The sequence below is a fragment of the Drosophila guanche genome, unplaced genomic scaffold (genome assembly GCF_900245975.1).
Source record: "Drosophila guanche unplaced genomic scaffold, DGUA_6, whole genome shotgun sequence".
NCBI lineage: Eukaryota > Metazoa > Arthropoda > Insecta > Diptera > Drosophilidae > Drosophila > Drosophila guanche.
In genome coordinates this window covers 820,071-839,540 of record NW_022995759.1, presented here as the reverse complement: position 1 = coordinate 839,540, position 19,470 = coordinate 820,071, and the positions used below count along the sequence as shown (strand labels likewise).

Genomic DNA, 19,470 nt, shown 5'->3' with positions numbered 1-19,470 from the left:
ATTTACCAGGTAAATATAAGAGTATAGAGAGTTTATGGCCAGAATCCGACTGTAATTCCAACTCCGTCTCCTACTGAATATCGCATGAGCGACATGCCAGTGTACGTTTAAATGTAACAATTTAACATATGTATGCATGTACAATTGTTTCTTGTTGCTTTTCTGCGATGAAGTAGCGCCCGTTCTATAATCTTACGATAAAAATTCAATGCCAATTCTCATTTGACTTAAAAGCGGAAAAGTCATACACATTAAAGACTAAAATTAATTTTTATACGCTGCATCCATATATTCATATACTCGTATATCCATACATACACATTAATGTCAATGTAATATAATTATTTATAGGATTCGGTTGGTTTTTGCTCTAAAATATAACCCACCTGCGACCAACAATTGTGATGTGGATGGGTCTGTGTTGCACTATCGAGTTATGTATTCACAATATAATTTGCTATGCATTTTTATCGTATCTAAGAATTTTTATTCTACGTGATCACATTGAAACTTTTGTTTTAAAAACGCTTTTAGGAGTTATTTTAAGATACATATATTGTAATATTTAACATATTATATCTAGAAGCTTTAACAATTTGCAACGTACATATGTATTTACTATGAAAGTTTCGAAGTGGTCTTAACCTGATTAAGATTGCGACATAATCTATTGAATAGCAACATGGATGTACATACTCTCATGAGATATCTCGTGAAACGTATCCCATGGCTTGTTTCTATTATCGGCCAAAGCGACGGTAAGACGTACATACATATGTACATCTGTTTCGATAAATAAATCAATCAAGTCAAAGCATAGACAAAAATAAATATTTTGTTTTACCTTTTTCAGATGCTTTAAAGCATCGTCATTCATATCATTATCATATCATTCATATCATCGTCATTAAAGCATATCAATCAATAACATTAAAGTTGCTTGGCTGAGGTATGTACGTAAATCTGACTGAGTACTCTTACATACAAGTTAATTCATTCGATTGTGTTTGAATTGGTTGTTGGTTGGGTTCAAATTGTCTCTACTTTAACGCTAGTCAATTTAGTTAAATTATAATATAATACATAAACTAAGTACTAATACATCATTCGCTAAATGCTAGTGTGTGTGTGTGTGTGTGTATTCATAGCTGAAGCTGAAACATTCACATATTTTAAGGTTTAGTTGTTTTGAACATTGCAAGCTTACTAATTTGCTTCACTTTTGATAGGCTCTCGCGTGTGTTAGGAGCCAAGAATTTTGCACTCATCGTTTACAATTGCTTTTCTCCAAAACTCTTTATTTAAGACTACTTGCAGATATCGGTAGATTAATGTCGGCAGTGGTTGGGTCGGACGTTTTCTTCATTTTGTCGCAGTAATCATTAAAAATATCACGAAAGCGTATCCAGCACTTCTCTGGGATAGTAATTGAGGTTCGAAAATTATTTTTCACCTATGACAATTAAGTCAGATCTTTAAATGCATTTTATATTTAGTGTTAATACATACTTCACTTATCCGCATATAGACTCCACGATTATTTTGTCCAATATCAAAGTAAAAGTTTTTATTATCGACTTTCATATGACGCTCTTCCGGCAAATCTCCTTTAAACCTAACGAAAACAAATAATTTTGAATTATATATTTTTATATATTACATATCTGATTCATTACGATGTTATTTACATTGAGAAAAATGATAAAAAAAAAAGTAGGAACGTTGCGTTCGTACTCGTCACATATTTAAACCCGGTCTCAGTCAGTGCATATGAAAAAATTTATCTATGTATGTAATCTTATTTTTAGAATTTCACATTTCTCCAGCTGTATCTACAGCTCTAAATCTACATCTACATCACTTCTCACAAGCTTTTTAGCGCGCTCCCTCCTCCAGAATGAGCGAGAGTATGTAGGGCTACTGCAAGGGGCATGGGGTAGCCTTTTGTCAATTAATTTCATCAATCTGGGTATAATAATGATCCAATCTGATCCTTATCCGGGGATCTGTTAGATATGGCCATTCTCTACGGAACCGCGTTTTTTGATTTATCTTGAATTCAAAATTGTTGATGTAGCAGAAAATTTAGCAGTAGCACCCATTTACCCTTCGAGTACCGGGTATAATAACCAAGACGGAGGACAACCAAATGAAATTTAAATGAAATCCTGTGTACAATATATGTACAATGTCCATATGTCCACATGAATAAAATGGAAAATATATGTTTACTATACCCTCCATCATTAGCACCAAACTCTTCCAGTAAGTCTGTGAGCGCATCTCGAAACTCGATCATTCCCTGAGCTGGTAGTGCGATTTGCGATCGAGGTCCACCCCTTGTTATGGTTTGTGATACCTTCAAATTTGTATTGTTAGCTTAGGTTCGTCAATAGTTTCCAATTAAATACATATTACCCGAAGAAAACGTCCACGGGCATTCTCCTTCAGATCCAAATAATATCTTCTGTAATCTTTGATCATCATCTCGGACTTCAATTTACCATCCTCCGGCAAATTGTCTGTGTTCGGAGGGCCTGTGTTTTGACCAGCTTATTATTAATAATTAATTTATTAATTCCAAAATAATCTAACTAAAACAACAGAAAATCGTAGATTCGGCTTGCCGATGTTCAAATACCCTTGCAGAATCCAAAAACGAATACATTTTGAACGATTGCACCAACCTCGACTACTTTAACCGACCGCCCGCGCCGATTTTTTTTCAACTAGATTAATGCTTTCATTGTATTATTTGCTTATATCTTTTGTTTTCTTTTCTCAAACGCTTTTAATTTACTTTTTAAAAGAGTGGTTTAATTTGGATGGCTTCACTAACCCTGATAATCTCAGTGGACTAAAAAAAAATAAACACACGGACGGCCAAATCAATATGATTTTACAATTTCTCAGTAAAAAGATAAGAAGACTATCTTCGACACATTTTTAATTTAACTACAGAGAGGTTGTTTTCAATTGTATGTTCTTGTCCGCTCTGCAAGGGTACAACCTTGATTTTGTACCTAGTGATGCATAGTAATCACTAAAGGATGATAAATGGTCGCGAAATTCGGCAGCAGTTGAAAGGGCCAAATATATTTGACTTCGCCTGCCATCAGCACCAATCTGAAATTAATACAACTTTCTTAGAGTACAACCAATGAGAGTTACAGACTGTAAGACACGTATACGACACTAGTCTATAATTTCCTATGACGGATATAAAATGAAGCAACGCGAGACGCTTCGTAAGCTTCACAACCTTCATACCCGGAGCTCAGTCAATATATATGTACATTGATATGAATGTAAATACATACGTACGTATGTAACCATACATAGGTACAAATGATTGCATTGATTGATTGATTTTTTACCATTTTTAATTTTTTTACATCTGCATCACTTCTTATGCCAACTCGCATGCCAAGTGGCCGAGCGATATAGCATGAACAAATAATATAAACAAAGGTGCTGAAAGGCCCTGTACATTAAATTCGTCGTATGCCTATAATAACAATCCAATCTAATCCTTATTCGGCTATCTGATAGATATGGCCAGTCTCTGCGGCACAGCATTTTTAGTTTTCTCTTAACTTCAAAATTGTTGATACAGAAGATGTACAGAAGCTCTAGGGGGCGAGCTAAAAGAGAAATATTAACGAGAAGGGACGTGTGAGACGCTTTTTACGCGTCACAACTTTTATACCCGGCACTCAGTACTACATCTGCACCTTAGCGGTGTTTTGTCAAATTTAAAATTTTCTTTTCATCTGTCATCTACATCTAAAACACGCTCCGTTAGCTCGCCACCCTTCCCTAGACCCACACACTGCAGACTCGAGGCAGAGGCAGAGGCACCGTCCGCACACAAAAACGAGAAGGGACGTGTGAGACGCTTCTTACGCGTCACAACTTTTATACCCGGCACTCAGTACTACATCTGCACCTTAGCGGTTATTTGTCAACTTTTACATTTTTTCTTCATCTGTCAACAGATGCACTTCTACAACACTTCTTACACCAACACGCTCCTTTAGCTCGCCGCCCTTCCCTAGACCCACACACTGCAGACTCGAAGCAGAGGCAGCGCCCGCACACAAAAAAAAAAATATATTAGCTGCGGGTCGGGGTGGGTTAAAAGTCGGAAGAGGCAGCGGCAGGGGCCGAGTGAAGCAGATGCAGAGTGTGAATGAGAGAATGTAAAAAGAGCAACAAAAGCTGCGGGACAGGGTGGGTTTAGCCACTGAAAATTAATTTCTCCATGGTGGCTATAATAATGATCCGATCGGATCCCAATTTAGTGATCTGATAGATATGGCCATTTCCTACGGAATTCAAAATTGTAGATTTGGGAGGTTTTCGCCCTTTTGCGGGGGCGGAAGGAGGCGTGGCTCATTTTTTAAATGCACTGGTTTCAGTGTGAGCATATAGCAGTCTGGATGCAAAATTTGGTGGCTCTAGCTCTTAGTCTCTGAGAACTAGCCGACAAACAAGACGGACAGACAGACATGGCTCTATCGACTCGGCTATTGATGCTGATCAAGAATATATATACTTTATGGGGTCGGAATCGTTTCCTTCTATGCGTTACATACAACCGTTATTCCCCACAAATACAATATACCCTATTTACTCTTCGAGTACCGGGTATAAAAACGAGAAGGGACGTGTGAGACGCTTCTTATGCGTCAAAACTTTTATACCCGGCACTCAGTACTACTTCTGCACCTCAGCGGTGTTTTGTCAGGGTTTTCGCCCTTTTGCGGGGGCGTGGCTCATTTTTGAAATAACACTTGTAACAGTGTGAGCATACAGAAGTCTGGATGCAACATTTGGTGGCTCTAGCTCTTATAGTCTCTGAGTACTAGGCGCTCATCAGGACGGACAGAAAGTCATGACTCAATCGACTCGGCTATTGATGCTGATCAATATAGAATATAGATACTTTATACGGTCGAAAACGTTTCCTTCTGTGTGTTACATACTTTGCGCACAAATACAATATACCTTATTTACTCTTCGAGTACCGGGTATAAAAAAGCTTCTGGGTTTGGTTAATGATCCAATCTGATCGGTGATCTGATAGATATGGTTATTCACTACAGAATGGCGTTTGTAGTTTTCTTTTATCTTCAAAATTGTGGCTGTGGGAGATTTTCGCTCTTTGTGGGGGCGGGGCTCATTTTTGAAATACACTTGTACCAGTGTGAGCATACAGATGTCTGGATGCAAAACTTGGTTGCCCGATCTCTAATGGTCTCTTCGTTCTAGGCGCTCATAAGGACGGACAGACAGATATGGGTCAATCGACTTGGTTATTGATGCTGATCAAGAATATAAATACTTTATGGGTTACTTTCTGTGCGTTACAAAGATCCGCTATTCCCCACAAATACAATATACCCTATTTACTCTTCGAGTACAGGGTATAAAAACCATTACGGTACAGATGTACTGACTGAGAACCGAGTACAAAAGTTGTGACGCGTACGAAGCGATTTTATCATTGGATACTCGAGATAATCTTACGCTCTAAGACTTACATTTGTGCATACATACAAATGTAAGTATTATATAGGGACATAATAAGTATCTATCTTATCTTTCCTATTGGGTGTTAATCTAAGAACAGATTTTAAAAATGACCGTTCTTTCTTGTTTTTACCTCTGCTACTTTAATAAAACGACCGCGCCGATTTTGTTTTACATCTAGATAGAATCGCTTCGATTGTATTTGAAGCATCTTCGTAGCCAGTTCCTGTTCCACTGTACCGCCACCTTCAAAACATTAGCAAACAGTCAGGGTTGGGTGCTAAACGCAGTAATCATCAGTAGATTTGATTTGTATGTTATGTACCTTTGCCAGAAGAATCGAAATCGTTTCTGCTTGAGGAACCCTCCATGTTAGCAACATTATATTCTAGAATAAAAATAAGGGGAATGTTTGTCAGTGCACAGGCAACACACTCGCCACATCGACCTACTTGATCCTCCTGAGATGCCTTCATCTCCACTTCCAAGATCGGACATTACGAAATACGGTCAAAGAACAATTTGTGGATTGGTAAATATTTGCGTCTATTACGATTCTTGCACTTTCGCTCTTCGGTTCAACTTGAACCCGGTCACTGCTCAATCCCTACTATGAAAAAGTATAGCTCATCATAAATGGGTGGTTGGGAGGTTGGTATTCGTATACAAATGTGCAAAGCACGGACACAATTGCTACATAAGGGAATGGGAATGAGGGTAAATTTATTCACGAAAATGCTGCCCTGATGATATTAGCTTTTCCCCTTTAGCTTTTCCCTTACACAGAAGGAAAAAACCTTGAACGTTTTCGCAATTGCATATGTGCGCATATACATACGTGCAAATGAATGCGTGTACATGTAACAGTATGTATGCATGTATAAATTCACAATTTACTCTTACTCTTGCAAACGATTGTTTTGATTGATGAGTTCAGTGCATAAACAACCAAAACTTTATTTCATTTCAACACAGATATGCACAATGTCTTAAACTCAAATCAACATTTAACTTTTAGTGTTCCTACGTACTACACACACACACATAGATACAATTCCGAAAAATATATTTATGCATGCGAGTATATTTATAATTATGAGCATGTATGTGACAAATTTCGTGAAGGTTTCGTTCTTTAAAAACAAAAATTAAATGCAACAATTGAATTATTTTTTCAAATAAAATAAAATCAGAAGTACGTACACACAAACACACACACACGCGCACCGACGGAAATCAGTGTGACCGCGGTGTTATCGAAAAAGGATACCCTTGAATTTTCAAAATATACTGTAAATATACCGTAAATCTTAAATTATTTTTCTCGATTTTTATTGTCTATTTGATATTACTAGATAGTTAGGAGTTTCCGCGCTAAAACTATAGTTTTATCCTATTTATCAAACAATTTTCCAAAAGATTGGCTAGTTTTCACGACATCTTTTACTTGGAATGTTTCCAACTTAACTTTAAAACTAAAAGGCCAGATAACAAATATAGCAGAAAACGTTACGTGAGTGGGAACGGAATGCAACGTCATTTGATAATATACGTTTGTATACCCTAATTCCATTAATTAATATTAATATTTCATTTTCAAAGCTTCTCTATCATAGACTGATTTTTTTTGGACTATCCGGATAAACGTATATGTACAGAGGATATAAACGAACTTAACCCATCCTCGAAATCCTTAACATGAACTGCACTACAATTTGTGAATTGCCTAATATTCTTGAGTAAATCTAAATGAAAATAAATAGTAAAAAATAATAGCATCCTCAGCACCGAACATATAATTTATCCGACAGATGTATTATTTTCCTACAAAAGCCCAGTACTCAGATGCACATGTATATACCGTATGCACTTACCTTGCTTATATTTTATATATTAATACTTACCCGAATAAAGTTATCGATAGTGCCTATTGTATCTCCCTAAAATATCTTAACATTAGAGAAAACGCGTTAGTTGTAACTGAAAAGTTGGTGCTATATTGTTTTTTGAACTTAATCACAATCAGAAGCTTTTTACTAAAGCTTTCGTCTTTCAATTTGCGGCATTTAGTGGTGACGGTTCGTGACGGTTCGGGTTTTATTGCATGAATAGCAGCTAAAAAAATATTCACACATTAATTTCATAGTTTTGTTTTGATTCCCTTGATTGTGACTCCCAGCATTCTGCAGTTTTGTGATGCTCGCATGCACTTATGTTGTATAACGATTGCCAAAATTTCAACACATTTATACAACTTTGAGTTGTGTGGGATTGAATGTATGTATGTACATACATTCATATCTATATGTATGTACATGTGTATACACGAAATTGAAATTATGCACTGGAATTATACAAAACAAAGCAGTACAATAACAGTAACAGTGTAACAACGGCTAGAGTCTACAACTACTGTATACTATAATATATTTACCCAAAAACAAGCGAAACGTGAGTACATAAATATGTACGACTCGCATGCATATTATGTAAATATATATCTACATAAATACTTATTTCTTGCTGTCTGGGTCTGCTGCTCCTGCTCTTGCTTTCGGCATCCACATCCACCGTGAAAATCGAAAACAGAAACATCGCTAGCGAAAACCACAAGACAGAAATACATGCATGTGTACACAATAAAATACGAGTACCGTACCGATGACTCGCTGTTAGTATCTTTATCTTTTATTTTTGTATCTTTTATGTGTGTTTGTACTCTCTATCCTATCCGTGCATATATGTAAGTACATATGTCTGTAGGCAATGTATGAATGTACCGAAAAAGAATATGTAAGCATGTGCATATGTACGTATATGCCTGCGTGTGCCTATGCTGTACTGTGCGTACATATGTAGGTACATATGCGAATAACGTGAAAATTTCTTAATCGATGAATTGTATTGGCCTTAGTGCATATTTTCACGAAATTTTTTTATTAGTTCGATCTACATATACTGCATTATATTATTGGTTATACTTTGGATCCTCTCAGGTTTGAGTAATGACGAAAATCGTAAGTAAGACTGTCCGGAATGCCTGCATATGCGTATCTATACATCATTCCACCTACATTCATAAATATGTACATACATGTGCTTACTTACATTTAGGCGCATGAACCGGTTGAAACATTCATGAATGTACATGTACATATGTATACATATGTATGTGTTGACCGAAACTGTGTTTTTTACAAAGCCGTTCTAGGTACGGCAATTCCCAATTGGGAAACTTCCTCCAGACACATGTACATATAAAGCGATCAATGTTCAGATCCTCGAAAGGGCGCCACTTTAAATTTCGTTTGTAGTGTAGTATACGAAAAGTTACAAATTTTTTAGCACATTTAGTGCTATTCCCATATTTAACTCTCCATAATATCCCAGGCGAAATCAACTGACCATCCCGCCCCATTTAAGCCCCTGCATTGGATGCAACTGTTTTGTTCGTGGTTCGATCTGTGTTAGTTTTGCTGCTGCTTCTGCTTTTGACTCAATCGGTTGCGGGACTTTTTCGTGACAGGGATACTTTGTACATGTTCATGAATGCGTATGCAAAACACCTACATACATTCATATACATATATACAAATGTATTTTTTATAAACAGGGTGCCCATGGCCCTACGCTGTTGCATTGCACTAAATTCTATCATATGCGACCCAAACCGTCATGCTCAGGCAATATGTAAATACTAAGTAAAGTGGTATCTTTTATAAATGCAGGATATTTTTTAGGATGAGCCTGTTTTTGGTGTTGAACCCTGTTATTCGGAATAACTGTACACAGAGTCCCACACATGCACACAGCCACACAATATATGAGCTTTTCGTGAGTGCGTACTGGCTTGGATGTTGCTGTTTCTGCTGCTGCTGTTGTTTTTGTTGCTGGCTTTGCTAAACTTTCTGGTACAGTAGTTTGGACACACAAGTACAGACGTAGGTATACACAGTCATACATAGTACATGTGCACAAATATATGCATAGCTTGCCATTGCAATTTTTCGCTCCGTTGCATTTGGGGGCTTTGCTTAAATATTATGTGTATGCATATTTCAATCTGTATGCGTAGCTAGTCTTGGTACATATACATACATACATAAATACACTTGTACGTCCTTATAGCCACATTCATAAAATACGGAAATATGTACATGTATCCATAAATTAAAGTATGTATGTACATGAACGTTCTTACATATGTACATCCTGCATAATAAAGGGGACATTATTGGTTGGATGGATGGTTGCAACTCTGAAGATGTAAATACTTACATATGGATGCAATTCAGATTTTACATCTTATAGTGTATTCGCATATATATGTACATACATATGTATGTACATATGTGCAGCTTCCATAGGAAAAGTACCACTTGCCATGTGAACGATCAGTACGATCTGTAAGCTGTAAGGGACATTGGATTTATCAATAGTATATATGTACATACATTTAATATTTAGCCTTTTAATATTTAATGGCTTCCAAGGCTTGCAGTATATGGCTAATATTATCCATCAAAATATAAATATAAATACATACTTTAATTTATGGATGGATGTACATGCTTACATACATATACATGTACATATTTCCGTATTTTATGAATGTGGCTATGTATGCGTAGCTAGTCTTGGTACATATACATACATACATAAATACACTTGTACGTCCCTATAGCCACATTCATAAAATACGGAAATATGTACATGTATCCATAAGGGACATACCATTTTTTATTGTTTATGTATGATTGTCCAATCTACATACGTATGTATGTATAAGATATACTTTTATTTGATGGGGAGTAAAATAGAAACGAAACTTCTGCTTATAGTAATGATGAACGTACTAACAATATATGTACATATGTACATACTGCATGTCAACCAAAACAAACAAAACAAAAATATATTAATTTTGTTAATTTGTTTAAAATCCAATCCTTTCAGTCATAGATTTGACGTGTCTGTTACTTAATTCCACTCAGTCGGCACGAGTAACTTCTCTATACAGCCATGAGAGGCGCACGGAATTTCATGTGATTACCTATGAGAAACATATTCGATTAGTCTTAGAAGGCCTAACTATCGACAAGATCGTGATGGAATCGGCATAAAACGATTTTCAGCCACAGTTTTATGTATAAATGGACGTTTAATAACAAGGAGATGCAAGTGGAAAGTTTATTGCCAGAGAAGATCCCACTGATAAGTAGTTCCTTTACTAACACGCCTAAAGTAGCTCCAATATTCTTAAGAAGACTGCCAACGCAAGAAAATATTTCTTCCGCCGGTCAAGAAGATTTAATTAAAGTCCTGCAAGTAGCCTTGATTAACCTTAGCATACAGCAGAGAATAAGGAAGCTTACTGGTATTGAAATGGCCTCTACTGAAGATGGAAAATTGGGCACGGAAACGGAGACAGTGAGTGCGACGGTGGCAGCGTTAGAGTCCAACCCATATAGTAGTTCAGCGAATGGCAACTCCAGCAAGGGCGCCGGTCGTTCGAATAATTGCAAGCGCCAAAAGTTTTGTGGTCTGGCTGAAACCAGTAACAGGAGCAACGTTGATTTCGATGATCCCATTCAAGATCCTGACGTGCAACCGGAAAAGAGTGTGGGAGATAGCGACAAATCTCAACATCAATCTGGCACCGTCAAGGAAGCACAAGAAGAAGCACAGTCAGTTTCAATTCTCGATAGCTCTAGTAACTGTGGGAGCAGTAAGAGTACTAAAAAGACTGTCGGCTATGATAACACTCTCTATATTGCACCGGAGCAGGCTCTGGTTACGAGCGTAGAGTTGGTAGTACCAGCGCCACAGCCAGCGACTGTGCGGCTCTCGGAGCAGCCAAGTTCTGGGTCAGTGGGAGATTCATCCCTGATCAACAGCAACAAACTGCAGTACAATTCGGCTGCTGTTTATAACGCCACTGGTTCCTCCAATTCGACAAGAAGTTTGGCAAATGATAAAATCGATGGTTGTGTAAATGACTCCTCAAATTTGAATGTAAGAAATCCTACTAACTTAGCATTAGCAGCAGCAACAGGTGATATTTTGCTGGCCGATCGAAGGACTTCGATATGGGCTCCACATGATGACGAGCAAGTGCAGGCAACAACGCCAGAGACAACGACACCAGACGACACCAAGCAGGGATCAGAGCTGCCTTATCGTACGGTGCAGCAGCAAAGACACTCTGAACTGTTGCTTCAGATAGAGAAAGAAGGCTCTGAAGCAGTTGAAGCACTTCCATTAGCGCTGAAGCATCATCACGATAATTCAACACAGGTTCAATACGGCCAACAGCAAATTCTTGATAGCCAGCTTCATAGCAATATGTACGCACAAATGATGCAACAACAGCACCATCAACATTCACAGATCATTCTTGACCAAAACTCCCGACATCAGCAGCATGCAAGCTACTCCAGCTATGGCTCACATTTTCAGCATTCTGGACTCTTTGGAGCACATCAAGGGTCTGATCATCATCGTCAGCAACAGCAAGAGCTTCCACATCACATGGAGATGGAGTGTCATGGGCATCTGCATCAGCCGGCTAGTACTGTCCAACAACAGCAGCAGCAACTAAACGAAGCTTATCACGATCTCATTATGGAGGATTTTCACGAAGATCCCAGCTCCGCGTACAAATTGTAAGTAATGAAAACGAGAAGGGACGTGTGAGACGCTTCTTACGCGTTACAACTTTTATACCCGGTACTCAGTACTACTTCTGCACCTTAGCGGTGTTTTGTCAAATTTAACATTTTTTCTTCATCTGTCATTCACATCTACAACACTACTCACACGAGCACGCTCCTTTAGCTCGCCGCCCTTCCCTAGACCAACACACTGCAGACTCGTGGCAGAGGCAGAGGCAGCGCCGGCACAAAAAAAAAAACAAATATAAGCTGCGGGACGGAGTGGGTTAAAAGTTGGCATAGGCAGAGGGACGGCAGAGGCAGGGGCCGAGTGAAGCAGAAGCAGAGTGTGAATAAGAGAATGTAACGAGAACAACAAAAGCTGCGGGACAGGGTGGGTTTAGCCACTGAAAATTAATTTCTGCATTGTGGCTATAATAATGATCCGATCGGATCCCAATTGGGTGATCTTATATATATGGCCATTTCCTACGGAATTCAATTGGCTCATTTTTTAAATACACTTGTAACAGTGTGAGCATACAGAAGTCTGGATGCAAAATTTGGTGGCTCTGGCTTTTATATTCCCTGAGATCCAGGCGCTTAACTAGACGGACGGACAGACATGGCTCAATCGACTCGGCTATTGATGCTGATCAAGAATATATATACTTTATGGGGTCGGAAACGTTTCCTTCTGTGCGTTACATATGAACAACCGTTATTCCCCACAAATACAATATACCCTATTTACTCTTCGAGTACCGGGTATAAATATTCAGTAAAAAGTCATCCTCTGAAGTATGGAACAATGTCTTATCGACAATGGTTAATATTTTTGTCCTTACAGAACGCTCTCTCCTGGTAATGTGAAGCCAGAAAATCAAGATGATGGCTACGAGACCAGTGCTGGCGATGTACTGACTCCCAACTCCCACAGCTCGTCAACACACTCTGCCACACCACAGCATCAGATGCAACACCCCAATATTGGTCTAATGCAACTAAGTCAAAACAAAACGGAAGATATGGTGTCATCCCAGATTACAGTTGCATTAGAGGCTGTTCCTGATGGCCCCTCTGCTTCCAGCACCAATGGCAATCAGGCACAGGCTCCTCCACCACTGCCACATCTTGCCATGGCGCATAGCCAGAGTGTAAACTCCCGAGGTTCCAGCAATGCAAATGCTGCTGGTGTCGATCCATATAGTTTCATGGGTGAGGAGATGCGCATGCTCTCCCCTGTCAACCGCCATATAGAGGACGTCGCCTCTAATGCGGCAAACTATGCAACCATAGCAGGGTCACTTTCAGTGCCAAATGGAAACCCGGAGTGTTCCGGGGGGGATATATATCAACTTCAACATCAGCTACCGCATTCACAACAGCAACCTCACAACAGCGAGCCTTACAATGACACAGATAAAGTTAAGTCCAATGACAACTCTAACTGTGGACTACCCTCTAAGCCAACTCCGAAGAAAAGAGGTCGGAAAAAGAAGCTTTTAACTGACGGGGATGCTATGCAAATGGCCACATCCGTTTCTCAACAAGGGTAAGTGCTTTTTGAACTGCATTTACATTTGTCACAGGCGTATGGAGTCAGGTCTGCCAATCGCGTGTATTTCATCTATTTTGATATCGACCTTTGCTCAACAGAAACTGTGCCGCTAATTCTGGCGATGATCCTGCTGGCGATTCGCTACTGGGAATGAAGCCCAAGGAGCGCAAGAAGCACGACAGATTTAATGGCATGTCCGAGGCAGAGGTCATTAAGAGGACTATTCCAGACCATCTATGTGATAATCTTGATATCGTTATAGTGAGTTGTAAATTTCGAAAGAAACGCGATCATCCTATTTCCCAAACCAAGTCTTTGTTGGAGAGCCATTCCTGAAACCTTCCTCCTATACTTGACAGGTCGGTATAAATCCTGGTCTCTTTGCGGCATACAAAGGGCATCACTACGCTGGACCCGGAAATCATTTCTGGAAGTGCTTGTACTTGGCTGGACTCACGCAGGAGCAAATGAGCGCGGATGAGGATCACAAGCTGCTTAATCTTGGCATTGGCTTTACTAATATGGTGGCGCGTGCTACGAAAGGCTCGGCTGACTTGACCAGAAAAGAAATTAAGGAAGGTAGCCGCATTTTGCTCGAAAAGCTGCAAAGGTTCCGACCAAAAGTCGCCGTTTTCAATGGAAAACTGATATTCGAAGTCTTTTCGGGAAAAAAGGAATTTCACTTTGGTCGTCAACCTGACCGGGTCGATGGCACTGACACAGTGAGTTGTTATCTAGTTATTATCGACTATACATAGATTACCCACTGTACATGTGAATTCGATTTAAATGTTCGTTCAACTCATGTATTATTTTGCCATTGACTTAAACACTCACAAGAGTTCAATTCCATTTTTTTCAGTACATTTGGGTGATGCCGTCATCATCAGCACGATGCGCTCAGCTGCCACGCGCCGCAGATAAAGTTCCCTTCTATGCGGCTCTAAAGAAGTTTCGCGACTTTCTGAATGGTCTTATACCCAACATTGATGAGTCGGAGTGCGTATTCACTGATCAGCGCATACGTCAATGCAGTGAGCAGCAGCAACTGCAGCAGCACCAGCAAACTGACGTCAACATTACTATACATCCGCATGTCGATCAGCAAGCTGGCTTGATATTTGCCGATGGAAGTGGTGGTGGTGGTAGCGAAGGAGGAAGCATTGAAGGGTCTAGTCAGATATCTGAGAAACTATTACCACATATGGCTCCTAATTTGCCATCCCCTAACAGTGTAATTGAACGTGGAACGTTTGCATATACTGGCGGAGATAATACTATAAGAAATGCCCCAAACACCACTAGCTTGGGGGAAAACAATTATTTGTTTGGACATCAACAGGGCTTACCACAGCAGCCGCAAGAAAAGAAGAAACGCGGCAGACCAAAGAAAGTAAAGGGGCAAGATATGACTGATTCTTCCACGGCTAGCAAAATAGCTATGAGTAGTCAACAAATGGCACACCACGACTTTAATAATATTATGAATCTTTCCATGATTGCGGGTGCAATAAATCCGGAAATTCCCAAGAAAAAGCGGGGCAGGCCAAAGAAGCTAAAGCCCACAATCGATAACATAATCCCAGCCAAACAGCAACAGCACCAACATACCAACACAAATCCCAACTCACAGTCAGCAGGATTGTCTGCCATGCACCCGGTCTCAATGGAGCATGTTGCGTCATCATCGCCACAGAGCAACCATCAGATGCCGCCCAATCTGTACAATACGCCGCCACCTTCTCATTTATTGTATACGGCATCGGCGTCGCCAATGGCATCCCCTGCACTAAACTGCAACTACACTCAAGTACACGGACATGGAACTCCGCCAGTGGGTCAGTCGGTGTCTGCTGCTCATGGTACCACGCCACCTATCCTCGATCAACAGAATGATCACATGCTGACCCAAAAACAGAGCCAGCCAATGGGGATGGGAATAAGAGATCAACCGCACTTGGGCGAAACGCCGCCGCCTAATTCTCCGAATATATGCTCTGCGGTCGATTTCGATCAACCGGATGATAACTCTGATGGGCAAGGACGGGAGCAAACCCAAGGGCAGGCACAGGAACAAATACTCGGGATAGGGCAACAGCATACGCAAGTTGTGGACAAAGCCCAATATGTTAGTCCTGACCATGAAGCAGATGCGATCGCAGTACCTTCTCAGGACCATTATCAACAGTGGATTTCGCCACATACGCACCTAGGTCAAAAACAGATTCTTCAGCAAATGCAGCAGCAGCCACAGCCATTGCAATACCATCAGGAACATCAGGAGCACTGGCAGCGCTATGAGGACCAAAATCCCTATTTGCTAATTTCTCCGCACCATCAACTGGAGCAGAGTCCTCAACTGGGAAACATGCCGAGTCAGAACCCAAGTACATCTGTCCAAATCGTTTCAGACGTCGCACGTAAAAGCTTGTCGGGCTTAGAGTCACTGGTTGATCAAATTCCCGCTATCAGAGAGCACGATTCGAGCACCATACCACCAGCAACGGCAGCTGCTGCGGCTGCTGCTGTTGAAAGTCGACTATTGGGACTACAGCAGCAGAAACGTTGTCACCAGGACAGCACAGTACAGGCAGAGTCCTGTGGATCTGCCAACGACGTCAGCAATGTACTGAACAATAATTTTTCTGTTAGCAATCTCGCTGCCTCCGCTGCGACTACGGACAACGTAACAGCATATACCAGCAGGGCAGAAAATCGAGACAACAGCGAACATAGTAACAACAGTCACAACAATTGCAGCACCAGCAATGAATATGCCATCCATAGCCCCACCGGTTATCCGCATAATGCCACACATTTGATCACTAGCGCGTTGGGAGCAACAATAAATAGTTCGGAAGCCCATCCACATCCACACCCACATACACATCCGCATCCACATCCGCATCCACAAATGTATATGGATCATGCGCATATTACCAGTCACATGGCTCATATGTCACCAGTAAATGTAAATTCAGTGTACGCGCCAACAGCGTATGGATCGCATCCCCAACATGGCACAGGTCCAGGCGAATATGCTACTGCTCATGGCCACTACGGCCTGGGTAGTCCCGCACAAGCTACAGGGCCAGGCAGCACACCCACATTGCATGTGCCAAGTCCCAATTATCCATATGCTCACCACCCGTATGGTCACACACCGACACAAACAAACTATCCAACTTATGGTCATGCTCATACTCACCATAACCACCCCACGCATCATCTCAGCGTCTTTGATCGTCTCAAGCCGTCCGACATAAGCGGATACGGAGGTTTCTGATGGCAGCCACCACAACCACAACAAGAACAAGAACAAAAGGAGCTGCATCAGCAATTGGCGTAACCAGAATCACAACGATACGAATAATGCGGCTCGATGCGAATGTGAATCGTAGGGCACAGCTACAACACTTGCGTCCCGTCGCATCTCAGCAATATTTATCAATCTCCGGCCTTGCCGATTCTAGTTTAAGAAACCCTTAGATTTAATAAGTAAGATTACCAAAGACTTCGCCTAATAGATTTTTCTTTGATATACCGTTACATACTAAAATTGGAGAACACAATAATAATTAAATATAATAATGACAAGTTATATTATATATGTATGTAAACGACAATTCAATTTCCCCAATAACAGAACATTTGTTACTTACTCAAACTTAAAAACACTTTGATAATATTCCTCTACAAGAGCCTTGCATGAACCGACAGTAAATGATAAATTATAAGCAATGTGAAACTAATACTATTCGCCGTCGCAGTGTGATCCAATGATCCGATTCTCCTAAACGAAACTTTAAATGGCGCCCCGTTACAGGGAAAAACGTATTCTACATATACTAGTAATGAAATGCCTTTGATTTATTTTTTTTTATTGCCAACATTAAACCAACGAATTTAACTTTTTACTGAAACGAGCCTGAAAATCGCTATTACAAATATTGCCCGCCATTTTTTTTATGTTTAGGTGATGAGTATCAAGACGGTTTAAACAGTGATAAAAGTGTAGCAGCTGCCTTAAATATTGATATAATAGAAACTAACAGTAGATTTATGCATGGCTCTTTTACATAAATACGAATACGTAAAAATATCAAATGCGAATATTAACAAAACGAATACTCATGGAAAAGCGTGACCATTTTAACTTTTTTAAGGAATTATTTCTCAGTGCTTATGTTTTTAAGATACGTCACTGTTTTTTTAATGCAAGACAACTATCCATATTCATGATTATATCATGCTGCGGTAGTTATTGCCAAGAGTATTGCATTACAAATGAAAGATCACTGTCTAGGCAGAATACATGTAACTGTGCGAAAAAAAGAGATAACACGTTTTGATATAATCTAGGTTAAATAGTGTTAATATCCAGTACTTACGTGTACAGAAATTAATCTATTGGCTAGCCAAGCAACGATATCCAAGATAGCTACTTGCTACCAATGTCAATGTATATAAATACATATTACAAACAACATACTACGTGCAAACATTTATAGATGTATCTTATATGGTTATTGATATACTCGTATATATGTACCCTACTTGTCAATGGTCAAAATGGTCTACCGGGCATGTAGGTTTGTGCACAGTGTCCTAATAATAACTATTAAACTTAATGCACACGTGTGTGCACACCTCGAATTTAATTTTGGTTACACAATGTTAAAAGTTTATAAGCAAAGGATTTATGTATTTTACATACATTTTTTTGTATTTTAAGTAATTAAAATATTATTTAAATTTGTGTTAATGAATGTTAGCAACGCATTACTACAACAATAAAATCAGTAATTAAAAGTGCAATCAATAAACAGTATACATGGACTATTCAACAGAACACCAACGTAATACTTTGAGCGACTTTTCAAATGAATCAACTATTGCCACCATAACGCGTATATTTAAAGAAAGACAAATTTACAAGCTGTACTGTTTCAAATATTATGTACATAAAATTATTAACAATCGGAGTACTAATAATAATAATAGTAATATATGTGCTTTATTGTTTGCTTTGATAAAAAGAAAAAACATGTTCGCGTATATTCTGTAATATAATTATTTGAGTATTTTGGTTGTTTAATAATGAAATAATTGTATTTTTAATGCAATACAAAAATCCAGATCCATGATTATATCATGCTGCGATAGTTATTGCCAAGAGTATTGCATTACAAGTTAATGATTACTGTCTAGGCATAATAAATGTAACTGTGCAAAAACAAGAGATAAAAGTAGCTAACAGTAGCCAAGGCTTCTACCATAAGAATATTTGTTGACTATTTTCCACTGAAGTGCGAACTTTATTTTGGACAGCTAAGGTTTTTTGATTTCTCAATAGAGGCTTCATTACTTGTGAAATGGACCGAAGAGACATTTCGGTAAATACTATCGGAACGCCAAAAAAAATTATAACCATCATAATATTACAATATAAAGAACGGTTCGACTAGAAATATCTTTTTAGCATCGAATTGCTGTATATAGAAACTAATGTATGTAAATATGTATGTATAACATTATCAACATATATTCATAATAGTTCTGATAATTTCTGGTGATATGTACATATCATTGTGTGACTAGCACTCGCAAGCTTATAATTATTTTAGCATAGAAAATTTGTGTCAAAACATCGACTTTCGCTATGGTGTTGCAACTGTTGTTTTCTATGAATTATGAATACTGGAGAACTATCGATTTTCC

The 19,470-nt window shown here is 39.2% G+C and overlaps 2 protein-coding genes across 7 annotated transcripts; one reads left to right on the top strand and one right to left on the bottom strand.

The window, feature by feature from the left end:
* Nucleotides 1-1,149: 1,149 nt before the first annotated feature.
* LOC117590623 (transcriptional activator protein Pur-beta) lies at nt 1,150-6,758 on the bottom strand. Of its 4 annotated transcripts, none has more exons than XM_034283432.1 (8): nt 6,739-6,758; nt 5,861-5,923; nt 5,669-5,781; nt 3,024-3,126; nt 2,419-2,552; nt 2,238-2,359; nt 1,510-1,615; nt 1,150-1,453 (listed from the first exon to the last, which is right to left on the bottom strand). In XM_034283432.1, exons 2-8 carry the CDS (start codon nt 5,904-5,906, stop codon nt 1,298-1,300), a joined length of 780 nt encoding a protein of 259 aa, XP_034139323.1. In that variant the 5' UTR covers nt 5,907-5,923; nt 6,739-6,758; the 3' UTR covers nt 1,150-1,297. The 4 variants fall into 4 exon arrangements, with proteins under 4 accessions (XP_034139323.1, XP_034139321.1, XP_034139322.1 ...); XM_034283430.1 differs by lacking the exon at nt 6,739-6,758 and adding an exon at nt 5,988-6,158; XM_034283431.1 differs by lacking the exon at nt 6,739-6,758 and adding an exon at nt 5,988-6,157 and having other exon boundaries at nt 2,419-2,537.
* Nucleotides 6,759-7,577: 819 nt separating this feature from the next.
* LOC117590619 lies at nt 7,578-18,979 on the top strand. 3 transcript variants are annotated; one of them, XM_034283422.1, is made up of 6 exons: nt 7,578-7,986; nt 10,492-12,200; nt 13,039-13,743; nt 13,848-14,010; nt 14,109-14,471; nt 14,612-18,979. In XM_034283422.1, the coding sequence occupies exons 2-6, from the start codon at nt 10,681-10,683 to the stop codon at nt 17,033-17,035; spliced, it is 5,175 nt and encodes a 1,724-aa protein (XP_034139313.1). In that variant the 5' UTR covers nt 7,578-7,986; nt 10,492-10,680; the 3' UTR covers nt 17,036-18,979. The 3 variants fall into 3 exon arrangements, with proteins under 3 accessions (XP_034139313.1, XP_034139312.1, XP_034139311.1); XM_034283421.1 differs by having other exon boundaries at nt 7,596-7,613; nt 14,612-17,035; XM_034283420.1 differs by lacking the exon at nt 7,578-7,986 and adding an exon at nt 8,107-8,206 and having other exon boundaries at nt 14,612-17,035.
* Nucleotides 18,980-19,470: the final 491 nt, after the last annotated feature.